At 44.2% G+C, this 13,493-nt stretch overlaps 1 protein-coding gene across 1 annotated transcript; it reads left to right on the top strand.

Annotated features, from left to right (window-relative positions):
- Window positions 1-267: 267 nt before the first annotated feature.
- On the top strand, window positions 268-1,248 carry LOC127044548 (olfactory receptor 52M1-like). Its single transcript, XM_050939566.1, has one exon. It carries the CDS (start codon window positions 268-270, stop codon window positions 1,246-1,248), a length of 981 nt encoding a protein of 326 aa, XP_050795523.1.
- Window positions 1,249-13,493: the final 12,245 nt, after the last annotated feature.

Raw genomic sequence — 13,493 nt, 5'->3', positions numbered from 1 at the left:
ATATGGAATTGGCATTAGTAGGGTCAGTTGTTCATAGTTCATTTTAATGGCTATGATATTTCTCAGTGTGTGAAGAGCAACCAATCTGCTTCACTCATAAGAACAGCCCCCAGTATTGCATGTAGTGTCTCATATTCACATTGCCTCTCCACCCAGGTATTTGTACTGCAATCATCATCTTCGGCATATACAGGAAGTCAGGGGAACATACGGTACATGCAGGATACGCCATTCTGCCTCAGAGTTGGACACTTTGTCCGCTACTCAATGTCAGAATACAACACAACCGACTTCACCAACCCCTCCACCTTCATCCTGCTGGGCATTCCTGGCCTGGAAGCAACCCATGTTTGGATCTCCATCCCCTTCTGCACCGTGTACATCATAGCCATCTTGGGGAACTTCACCATCCTGTTCATTGTGAAGATGCAGCAGAGCCTCCATGAGCCCATGTTCTATTTCCTCTGCATGCTGACCGTCACTGACCTAGTCATGCATACATCCAGCCTTCCCAAAATGCTGAGCATCTTCTGGTTCAATACCAGGGAGATCGATTTCAGTGCCTGCCTCACCCAGATGTATTTCATTCACTGCTTCTCAGTGATAGAGTCTGGGATCTTCGTGGCCATGGCTTTTGATCGCTACGTGGCCATCTGCCATCCCCTGAGACATTCCACCATCCTGACAAACTCCTTTGTGGCCAAGATCGGCCTGGCCGTGGTGCTGCGTGGCAGCATAGTCATACTGCCCTTTCCCTTCCTAGCAAGGCAGTGGCCATATTGCAGAACCAACGTCATCCCCCAGCTGTACTGCACACACATAGCCGTGGTGAAGATTGCCTGTGCCGACACCCACGTCAGTAGTTACTACGGCCTCTTTGTTCTATTCTGTGTGATGGATCTGGATGCGATTTTTATTGCTGTGTCCTATATCCAGATCCTCAGGGCCATCTTCAGCCTCCCCACAAGGGACGCCTGCCTCAAGACTTTGGGGACTTGCATCTCCCACCTCTGTGTTATCTTAGCTTTTTACATCCCAGGTCTCTTCCTTTCCCTCATGTACCGATTTGCCCAGAATGTGCCCCTGCATTTCCACGTTCTCATTGTCAACGTGTACCTCTTGCTGCCCCCCATACTGAACCCCATCATCTATGGGGTGAGGACCAAACAGATCAGGGACAGGCTACTCTGTCTCTTTACTCATAAAGGGACTTCAAGTTTTCTCCTGGTACTCTGGCTCTCAGACTGAGCTCTGTGCAGAGATGGCTGGTGATATGGTGCTGGACCCCATTCTCTGAATCACTGACTGGGCGGCCAGAGAGACATTAGACCCTTCCCTGGACTTATTGTGCTGTGACAGTGTGACAAACTGAGGACTCATTCTGTGTACAACTCATTGTCTCATAGGATGGCCAGCTTTCAAATTGCTGATAACTTGACCTCTGAGGCCCTGCCTATTCCCCAAGGCCCTGCCCCCGCCCCAACTCTTTCCATAAGGCCATTTCCTCTGTCCGACCTCCCCAGGGTCCCACTCCCTTCTCCATCTCTTCCTCCAATGCCCTGCCTCAGTTCTGCTTTTTCCCCCAAAGCCCCACTCTTGTTGTTGGCTCCCCTTCCCTCCAAACCCATCCACTTGCTGGATCATCTCTGCCTTCCTCCCCCCACTCCCTCTGCTCTGGGACAGGATCTGCTGCAGCCTGGCTAGGAACATGGAGTGAGTGCAGTGAGTACACAGCGCTGGGGCCTACCGGTCAATCCGGGTTGGAGAGGCAAGCCAGGAAACAGTATTAAATCAGCTAATGGTTGGAAGCAAGGCTGTGAGGCAGTCAGCGGAGATTGTGCATCATACAGCTTGTGGGCCCTAAAGCTCAGCTGCAAAGCCCTGAGGGCAGAGACCCTTGTGTGGCTTATTTCCATAGCTTTCAGCAATGACCTTAAGTTACCCTGAGAGACGTCTAGGTTGGATACTGGGAAACACGGCACTGGAATGGGTTACTTAGGGAGGTGGTGGAATCTCAATACTTGGAGGTTTTTTAAAGCCCAGCTTGACAAAGCCCTGGTTCGGATGACTTAGTTGGGGAGGCCCTGCTTTAAGCAGGGGGTTGGACTAGATGACCTCCTGAGGTCTCTTCCAACCTTCTTTTCTATGATTCGTTACTCCCAGCTATGGGTATGGGCTGGGAGCCCTTTGCCCTAAGCCAGTCTCAGGGGAAGGGCAAGGGATAACTTGTGAATGTAAGAGGACAACAGGTGAGGGAGGTTGAAGGTTAAGCCCCTTTGTTAGCTGGGAAGGTGGGATTCTGGGCAGAGGCCGGGGTGGCTGCAGTATCTCAGAGGGAGGGAGATAAACAGCACAGCTTCCATTGGCTGGGTATTTAAACACGTACATGGCACCTTATCTGGAACTACAGGGTCCCTCATTGCCCAGGAGCTGAAGCAGAACAGTGAAGCTGAGTCTAACATACATTTTTCACGACACTTTTGGTCACTCCATCTGAAAGATCTTTAGCGCAGCTCAAGGTCATGGAGCCAAGCAGCAGTGAAGTGATTTCCCCAAGGCCACAAAATGATTTGGTGGTAGAGCTGAGAATAGAAACCGTAAACCCTAAACCCCAGCACCGCTGCTCTAGCCCTGAACTGGCATTTCTCCTCTGGGTCTTATTAGATACGGCATGGCTATTTGTGTGTTGGGATCAGTGGAGATATAGTTGTTCTTAAACAGGAGGAATGTCTTAAAGAAACAGGTAAAAACTATAGATGTAAAAAAGGTTTCAACACAGTTCAGTCTTCATCATTGTCTTGCTTGTTTACCAGGGACCAAATGCTGCCTGGAACTCTGCACAGAGCATAAAGGCCAACGATGTGCTGTAAGGAATCAAATCAGTGCAGGGTGTGACTCAAAGTTCCTGATTAAGGCCTTTTGGTAGCAGCACATTAGAAATAATAAATAATAACCTCCATTTAATGCATGGAGAAGCTGTGCCCAAGGTCACACAGCTAATCAGTGGCAGAGCTGAGACTCTTCCCTCCCAGCTCACTGCTCTCTGTGTACGCTTTACCTCTAGTTCAACGTCTTGGGCCAAATCCTCAGCTGGTGTAAGTGGCTGCAGCCCCACTGAAATCTGGGTTGATCACTGGCACTAAAGAAACCAATGCAGCCCCATGCATCTGTTCTGCTGAATGGACCGGTCAAGCCCAGTCTGAGACTCAAAACAACGGATCAGCAGCTAGGGACTCTGGCCTATGATGGTGTCTCTTAAATAGATATCCGGAAAAAGTTGGCAATGGGGTTTGTTGCAGAGATTGGTTCCTGGGTTGGTGTTTTTGTTCTGTGGGGCGTAGTTGCAAGTGAGTTTTTGCTTCAGGTTGGGAGGCTGTCTGTAAGCGAGGACTGACCTGTCTCCCAAGGTCTGTGAGAGTGAGGGATCATCCTTCAGGATAGGTTGTAGATCCTTGATGATGCGCTGGAAAGGTTTTAGTTGGGGGCTGTAGGTGAAAGCTAGTGGCGTTCTGTTACTTTCTTTGTTGGGCCTGTTGCCAAATCTGTCCACATATCTATTCAAGGGACACCTTCATAGGACCTAATCACATTAGCCACACCCTCAGGGGCTCATTCACCTGCACATCTACCAATGTGATATACACCATCATGTGCCAGCAATGCCCCTCTGCCATGTACATTGGCCAAACCAGACAGTCTCTACGCAAAAGAATAAATGGACACAAATCAGACCTCAAGAATTATAACATTCAAAAACCAGTCAGAGAAAACTTCAATCTCCCTGGACACTCAATAAGAGACTTAAAAGTGGCAATTTTATATAGCACCTATAGCTGTAGTGTGTTTGCGTCTTTGCAAAAGACCAGGGAAGAGCCACAAGAATGATTCCAGGGCTGAAAAGCACACTTTACCGTCAGAGCCAACACACTCTCAATCTGTATAGATTCAATTGACTTGGTTACAAAATAGAAGTCCTTCCATGGGGAGAAAATTTCCTTTGAGAGTGGGCTCTTTCATCTAGCAGACAAAGACATACACAATCCAATGACTGGAAGCTGAACGAAGAGAATCAGAAATAAGGCATACATTTTTAATGTGATGGTAACTGAAGCAATTCCAATCTCATAGCATGTCCATCTTATATAGTAAGTGTGATTCAAAATATGTTCCCTGCATAATTTCTATTTATAACACAATTGTTTACATATTAGAAAGTACTTTATATGTCACCTAAAATCCAAACTTAATTTCTTGTTGTATACCTTATGTCAAGGTTTTTTTCCCCCACTTTGAACTTTAGGGTACAAAAAGTGGGGACCTGCATGAACACTTCTAAGCTTAATTACTAGCTTAGGTCTGGTACGCTGCCATCAGCCAGAATTTAGTGTCTGGCACACTTTCTGTTCCCCCAAAACCTTCCCCTCCCTGGGGAACCCAGACCCAAACCCCTTGGGTCTTACAACAAGGAGAAATTAACCAAACCCCTCCTTTTCCCTCCAGACTTTCCCCTCCCTGGGTTGCCTTGAGAGGCTTCACACCGATCCAAACTCATTGGATCTTAAAATAAGGATGAATTAACCATCCTCCCTCCTTTCCCCCTCACCAATCCCTGGTGAGTTCAGACTCAATCCCTTGGATTTTAAAACAAGGAAAAATCAATCAGGTTCTTAAAAAGAAAGCTTTTAATTAAAGAAAGAAAAAAAGTAAAAATTATCTCTTTAAAATCAGAATGGAAAATGCTTTACAGGGTACTCAGATTCATATAGACTAGAGGGACCGCCCCCCAGCCTTAGATTCAAAGTTACAGCAAACAGAGGTAAAAATCCTTCCAGCAAAAAGACACATTTACGGGTTCATAAAACAAACGTAAGACTAATCCGCCTTGCCTGGCTATTACTTACAATTTTGAAACATGAAACACTGATTCAGAAAGATTAGGAAAGCCTGGGTGTACATCTGGTCCCTCTTAGCCCCAAGAGCGAACAACGAACCAACAAAAAAAAACAAACAAAGACTTCCCTCCACCAAGATTTGAAAGTATCTTGTCTTCCTATTGGTCCTTTGGTCAGGTTTCAGCCAGGTTTACTGAGCTTCTTAACCCTTTACAGGTAAAAGAGACATTAACCCTTAACCATCTGTTTATTACACCTTACCTTACCTCTGTTTTAGATGCTACATTCCAAACCAGTTGTCCATGAAGGTACCTGTACTAGAACACAGATAGTCTTGAAGGTGATGCAATGCAAGGTTCAATTGTTTTGTCTTGTACAATACTAGGATTTTGAATGTAAAACCATCAGAGGTAGTCACAAACAATCAAAACCTCCAAAGATGAAAAATATACTTTACAGCCATACATGGGTTCGCCTTATCTGTGACCAGAATCAAAGGGCTGTTTTCAATCTAGCACAGAGAAGGAAAAGCACTCTGTATCCGTCCACTGAGGAAATGCCTTCTCGAGTAAGAGTGTTTTCTTGAAAAAAGAACAGGAGTACTTGTGGCACCTTAGAGACTAACAAATTTATTTGAGCATAAACTATCATTTAGCAGATGCATAGAACAGAACATATAGTAAGATGATATATAGATATATATACACATATATACATATACATACAGAGACCGTGAAATAGTGGAAGTTTCCATACTCACTCTAAGAGGCTAATTAATTAAGCTGAGTTATTATCAGCAGGAGAAAAAACAAAGAAAAACTTTTGTACTGTTTTATTGAACATTTGGATCCTGGTTCTTGTGAAACCAGCCAGCTCTGCAACAGACTGAAATTTTGGGGTAGGAGGTGGAATCCACTTTATGAGACAGAAAAGGTAATTAATGACAAGTGTAGACCCAGGTTTCTGTTTTATGATTTTCTTTTTCCATTGTATCTGCTTCTTGTTAAATCTTTATTATTTCTTAAACAAATCAACCTTTGTTTCATTACAAAAGCTCACAAGTGCCGTGTGCAACACAGCAGCGGTGGTTTAAGGTAAATCTGATAAACAGGGGACACTGCTCTTCAGGGGCAGTGAATCCGGGATGTCTGTGCATAGGAAGTGTAAGTGGATGTATAGCAGAAGGGACTGACTTAAAGGGACTTGGGGATTGAGTTGCCCCTATTGTTCCTGCAAGGGGAAGTAAGGACTGGCCCAGCCCAGAAGAGAGAACTTGAGTGGCTGAAGGGCCAGTGGTGTCAGGAAACTGCCTGCCACCCACCACAAGAGAGATTTCCTCTCACTGAGGCAGGGGCTCATTAAGTAACTCACAGTCCTGGGGAGTCCTGAGAACCATACAGAACCACACACTGATGAAAAATAGATCCCGTCATGAGAACCAAAGTTTCCAGACACGCTGCTTGAGACCATATGGGCGTTTGATTTAAGTCTCTTCACTTTGTACAGTTTGACTTTTGATGTGAACAATTTGTGTTTTAACTGGTATACAACTTTAAGTTCTTCAATCTCAGTGTCTGCTGGCATTGCTTATTGATTGTCTGAGCCTCCCAATTTCCTGCAACTGAGAAAAGTTAAATAAATGAAAAAGAAAAACCCATTATTGTGCAAAACCATAGAAATGTAAATTGATGAAAAAATGAAAATGCTTAAAAACAGAGAGATTATCCTTCAAAATGATAAAAAAAAACAACTGAATTCTCCCAAACCTAGACATAGCTAGCCTCCTGTTTTCTAAAGCAAAAATGATCATCAGCTATGCAAAGTGTAGTGGGACGCTCGACATGCGTGGATAGAATTGTAGGAAAAGCACTGATTTAGCAAACCTTCCCAAAACTTGTGAATTACATTAATGCCGTGGGCATAACACCCAGTCATGTGATCTATGATCTATACAACACCTAACATATACGTATTAGCCAAAACGTCCCTTAATCCGCACACTTCCAGAGACCACTGAGCATCCGAAGAATGGAAAACCTGCCTTATGGAAGGAGACTCAAAGAGCTTGGCTTGTTTTGCCTGGCCAAAAGAAGGCTGCGGGGGGATATGCTCGCTCTATATAAATATATCAAGGGGGTTAACGTTAGAGAGGGAGAGGAATTATTTAAGTTTAGTACTAATGCAGGCACGAGGACGAATGGGTATAAACTGGATATTAGGAAGTTTAGACTTGAAATTAGACGAAGGTTTCTAACCATTAGGGGAGTGAAGTTCTGGAACAGCCTTCCGAGGGAAGTAGTGGGGGCAAAAGACTTTTCTGGCTTTAAGACAAAGCTTGATAAGTATATGGAGGGGATGTTATGATAGGATCGTTAATTTGGGCAATTGATCTTGGATTACCACCAGATAAGTCTGCTCAATGGTCTGCGGGGAGATGTTGGATGGGATGAGAACTGAGTTACTGCAGAGAATTCCTTCTTGGGTGCTGGCTGGTGAGTCTTGCCCACATGCTCAGGGTTTAGCTGATCGCCATATTTGGGGTCGAGAAGGAATTTTCCTCCAGGGCGGATTGGCAGGGGCCCTGGAGGTTTTTTGTCTTCCCCTGCAGCGTGGGGCGTGGGTCGCTTGCTGGTGAATTCTCTGCAGCTTGAGGTCTTCAAACCAATTTTGAGGATTTCAATAACTCGGTCCTGGGTTAGCGGTTGTTATAAAAGTGGATGGGTGGAGTTCTGTGGCCTGCCTTGTGCAGGAGGTCAGACTAGATGATCATATTGGTCCCTTCTGACCTATGAGTCTATGAGTCTATGAGGACTGCATATACTCAGAGCTTTGAGCTGCCACGTGAGTGAACCCCTCTCCCCACTGCACAGGGTGATCTTTCCCATATATGCTCATGCAAGCCACCCTTCTCCCCTGGTGTAATGGCTGAAGAGACTCTGCCATGAAGAAGTCAGTTTCCCCAAGACCCCTGACTCACCAGCAATCCTCCCAGCAGTAAAACAATGTGAATTCAGCTCATCTGCTCAGGGAAAGATGAACCCAGCATCAATAGCAGGAGACTCACAGCTGCAGGGGCTGGAGAGTGGGAATAGCTTTATATACAGCTCTTGGGTGTCTCCATGGAGGTTCCTGACCACTGGGGGTCTGTCACTCTGGGCCATTGACACAGCTAAATAGGGAGCCTAAATATACACACAGAGGTGAATGGTGTCAGGAAACAGTAACCTCCCCCGTCTGTTAATGAGACACTAACACCGACTCCTTTACTATACGAGAGAAGAAAGAAAAGGACACTGAAGTGAATTTTAGTTTTCTCCCTTTCTGTTGGATGGATCCAGTGCCCCATTTGCACTAGCATCTTTGACAATGGGATCATAGCTCTAGGTAGAAGCATTTCTTGGATGGGTTCTGTCGAACCTGTCTATTTGACTTTACGGTATTTCTCTTAGTGGTGTCAAAAGGTGCATGTCATTGCACTCTGCTAACTGCAGCCAAATACAGTACAAAGGTCCTATATATATAATAGGGGCTTTTAAAATTGTTTTTATTCATTAAGAGTAGTGTTTTGTTTTGGGGGGAGGGTTGTTTTTTTTGTAAACCACAGTATCACAGGAACATAGGAATAAACTTCTAAGCTCTGGGAATCAATGATTTATTGATAAATGCAAAATAATTCACATTGGAATACATAATACCAACTATCTATATAAAGTCAACGGTTCTAAATTAGCTGTTATCACTCAAGAAAGAGATCTTGGAGTCATTGTGGCTAGTTCTCTGAAAACATCCACTCAATATACAGCAGAACAGAACAAAAGAGCGAACACAATGTTGGGAATCACTAGGAAAGGGATCGATAAGAAGACAGAAAAGATCATATTGCCTCTATAAATCCATGGCACACCCATATCTTGAATATTGAATACTGATAGAAGTGGTTGCCATATCTCAAGAAAGATATATTGGAATTGGAAAAGGTTCAGGAAAGGTCAACTAAAATGATTAGAGATATGAAGGGGCTTCCATATGAGCAGAGATTAATAATACTGGGACTTCTCAGCTTGGAAAAGAGACAAATAAGGGGGATATGAACGAGGTCCATAAAATCATGACTACTGTAGAGAAGATAAATAAGGATGGGTTATTTGTTCCTTCTCATAACACAAGAACTAGGGGATATCAAATGAAATTAATAGGCAGCAGGTTTAAAACAAAAGGAAGTACTTCGTCACACAACCCACAAACTGAGAAATTCTTTGCCAGAGGATGTTGTGAAAGCCAAGACTATAACAGGGTTAAAAAAAGCAAAAAAACCAAGATGGAGGACAGGTCCATAAATGGCTATTATCCAGGATAGGCAGGGTTGGTGTCCCTAGCCTCTGTTTGCCAGAAACTGGCAATGAGTGACAGGGACTGGACCAATTGATGATTCCCTGTTCTGTTTATTCTCTCTGGGGCACCTGGCATTGGCCACTGTTGGAAGACAGGGTATTGGGCCAGATGGACCTTTGGTCTAACCCTGTATTGTCTTTATGTTCTTATGATATTTTGTGGCAATAAGCTGTGTGAAAATCTGTTTCCTGGATTCATAGGTCCCAAAGCCAGAAAATACTATTGTAATCATCTAGTACAGGGGTGGGCAAACTTTTTGATTCGAGGACCACATCAGGGTGCAAAATTGTATGGAGGGCCATGTAGGGAAGGCAGTGCCTCCCTAAACAGCCTGGCCCCTGTCCCCATCCGCCTTCTCCCACTTCCTGACCCTTGACTGCCCCCCTCACAACTCCTGACCCATTCAACCTCCCTGATCCTTGTCCCCTGACTGCCCCCCCAGGACCCTATGCCTCGAATTGCCCCCCCAGGACACCACCCCCGTCCAACTGCCCCCTGCTCCCTGTCTCCTGACTGCCCTGACCCCTATCCACACACATACACGGACAGGCCCCCTGGGACCCCACCCCATCCAGCCATCTCCTGATCCCTGTCCCCTGACTGCCTCCTGGAACCTCTTTTCCCTTATCCAACCCCCCCACCACCACCACGCTGCTCAGAGCAGCAGGAGCTCGCAGCCCCGCCACCCGACTGGAGCCAGCTGCGCTGCCTGCCCGGCAGCATGGCTGTGGGGGTGGGAGGAGAGCAAGGGAGGGGCTGGGGGCTAGCTCAAGGTCCGGACAGGATGGCCCTGTGGGCCATAGTCTGTCCACCTCTGATCTAGTCTGACCTCCCTAACACAGGTCAGAGAACTTCCCCAAAAATTTATTGCAGCAGATCTTTTAGAAAAACATCCAGTCTTGAATTAAAAATTGTAAGTAATGGAGAATCCACCACAACCTTTAGTAAATTGTTTCAGTGGTTAATTATCCTCACTGTTAAACATGTACACTTTATTTCCATCCCAAAATTGTCTAGCTTAAACTTCCAAATATTACCTTTTTCTGCAAGATTGAAGAGCCCAGTATTAAATATTTGCTCCCCATACAGGTACCTACAGACTGTGATCAAGTCCCCCTTAGCCGTCTCCTTCTTAAGTTAAATAGATGGAGCTCCTTGAGTCTATCGCTATAAAGCAGGTTTTCTAATCATTCTTGTGGCTTTACTCTGAACCCTCTTCAACTTATCAACCTCCTTTCTGTATTGTGGACTCCAGAACTGGACACGGGATTCCAGCAGTGGTCACAGTAGTGCCAAATACAGAGGTAAAATAACCTCTCTATGCTCACCCGAGATGCATTTGTCCTTTTGGCTGCAGTCTTGCACTGGGAACTCATATTAAGCTGTTTTTTCACCATGACACCCAATCTTGTTCAGAGTCACTTTTTCCCAGGATAGAATCCCCCATCCTATAAGCATGGCCTGCACTCTTTGACCCTAGATGCATGCATTTACATTTAGCTATATTAAAACACATCGTGTTTGCTTGCTCCCAGTATATAAAGCAATGAGATCACTCTGTATCAGTGACCTGTCCTCTTCATTATTTGCCACTCTCACCATTTGTATGTTATCTGAAACCATTACTCATAATGATTTTATGTTTTCTTTCAGGTCATTGGTGAAAATGTTATATAGCATAGGGCCCAGAACTGATTTCTCTGGGACCCCACTGGAAATGCACTCCTTGATGATGATTCTCCCTTTACAGTTATATTTTGGGATCTATTAGTTAGCTTTTTAATCCATTTAATGTGGGCCATGTTAATTTTATATTTTCTATGTTTTAAGCAAAATATGATGCAGTACCAAGTCAAATGCCTTATAGAAATTTAAATATATTACATCAACATCATTATCTTTATCCACCAAACTTGAAATCTCATCCCTATAATTACCTAGGTCATTCCTGTGACAGGTTGCCACCTGGTGTCCTAGGTTACCATTGACCCCACTCGTTCTAGCAGTCTGGGCTCCCCAATCCTGTCCTGCTGTGCCAGGCTCTCAATCCTCCTGTCGCGCACACGAGTAGGGATACACCCAGCTGAAAAGAAACATGGACGCTGAGATCAGCTCTGTGTGGGAAGACTCAGCTTGGGGATTGCCCAGCACTCATTTACATGCCTCCTCTGGAGTGTAAACCCAAAAGGGCATTTATTGTCTTGTCTTGCACAGAAGACTATATAGTGTCAACGAATGAAATTCGCTCCCTCCCTCAATGTGGAGGAAGATATGCACAGCTTTTTGCCCACCCCCAGTTAAGAATTACACAAACTGGTTATAGAGTAAACAAAAAAACCCCAAGTTTATTACCTACAAAAAGTAGATTTTAAGTTATTATAAGTAATATCAAACAGATTAAAGCAGATTACTGAGCAAATAAAGCAAACCCTCAAACTAGACTTAATGCAGTAAACACATTGGCTACAAATAGTATTTTTTCTCCCTAAATGTTGCTTTAGGTAGGTTGCAGAATTTCTTGAAGACAAACTGCTCCTGTTTGCAGCTTAAAATTCCAGGTATATCTTAGACAGCCAGACACTAACCCCAGCCCGGGTTCAGTACTTCCCTCTCTTTCCCCTTCCCTTTGTTTCTTAGATGTTTCCAAGTGTCATCCTAGGTGGGATTCAGTGAAGAATGAACCAAGATTAACTCACTCCCCAGCCTTAGATAGGTTTTGCATATGTTGGGAATCCTTTTTTTCCCATTTTGACCCCAAACCCTCTTAGTGCAAAAACACTGAAAGTCGAAGATGGTATCCAGTACCCGGTGACATGATCATCTCATCTTGCAGTGTCAGAGCAGCATCCCAGGAAACTTCTCAGGAAGGAGGGAGATTAACATCTTCAAAGACTTACTGTCCTCCTAATCATAGAATCATAGAATATCAGGGTTGGAAGAGACCTCAGGAGGTCGTCTAGTCCAATCCTCTACTCAATGGAGGACCAACACCAACTAAATCATCCCAGCCAAGGCTTTGTCAAACCAGGCCTTAAAAAACTCTAAGGATGCTGATTCACCACCTCCCTAGGTAACCCATTCCAGTGCTTAACCACCATCCTAGTGAAATACTGTTTCCTAATATCCAACCTAGACCTCCCGCATTGCAACTTGAGTTTATTGACTAACCAACCAGACTGATTGCATTTTGTCTGGTGGGTGTTGTCCTGGTTCAAACACTTTTGTAACTAATAAGAACATAAGAATATAAGAACCATCATAGTGGGTCAGACAAAAAGCCCAGAATCCTGTCCTCGGACAGTGGCCAATGTTAGCTGCCCCAGAGGGAATGAACAAGATAATGAATAAGAACATAAGAACAGCCATATTGGGTCAGACCAAAGGACTGTCTAGCCCAATAACCTGTCCTCTGACAGTGGCCAATGGCAAGTACCCCAAAGGGAATGAACAGACAGGTTATCATCAAGTGATACATGCTCTGTCACCCAATCCCAGCTTCTGGCAAACAGAGGCTAGGGACACCATTTTTGCTAATCCTGGCTAGTAGCCATTGATGGACCTATCTTCCATGAATCTATCTAGCTCCCTTTTGGACTCTCTTATAGTATTGGCCTTCACAATACCCTCTGGCAAGGAGTTACAGAAGTTGATGGTGCGTTACGTGAAAAATATTTTGTGTTTGTTTAAAACTTGCCACCTATTAATTTCATTTGGTGGGCTCTTTTTCTTGTATTGTGAGAAGGAGTAAATAAAACTTCCTAATTTATTTTCTCTATACCACTCATGATTTTATAGACCTCCGTCATATCCTCCCTTAGTCACCTCTTTTCCAAGCTGAAAAATTGCAGTCTTATTAATCTCTCCTCCTATGGAAAATGTTCTATACCCCTAATCATGTTTGTTGCCCTTTTCTGAACCTTTTCCAATTCCAGTATATCTTTTTTGAGATGGAGCGACCACATTCAAGGTGTGGGCGTCCCATGGATATATAGAGAGGTAATATCTGTCTTATTATCTGTTCTTCTCTTGATGATCCCCAACATTCTGTTAGCTTTTTTGACTGCCGCTGCACTTTGAGTGGATGATTTCAGTGAACTATCCACAATGACTCCAAGATCTCTTTCTTGAGTAGTAACAGCAAATTTAGATCCCATCATTCCAATGTGCATTACTTTGCATTTATCAACATTAAATTTTATCTGACATTTT

Source organism: Gopherus flavomarginatus, chromosome 1, assembly GCF_025201925.1.
Source record: "Gopherus flavomarginatus isolate rGopFla2 chromosome 1, rGopFla2.mat.asm, whole genome shotgun sequence".
Classification (NCBI taxonomy): Eukaryota; Metazoa; Chordata; order Testudines; family Testudinidae; genus Gopherus; species Gopherus flavomarginatus.
Note: the sequence above shows the minus strand (reverse complement) of the source record. Positions and strands in the feature narration are given on the sequence as shown.

What these genes read in the sequence shown, in the direction of transcription:
- LOC127044548 (XM_050939566.1), top strand. Translation starts at nt 268, where the DNA reads ATGTCAGAATACAACACAACCGACTTCACCAACCCCTCCACCTTCATC.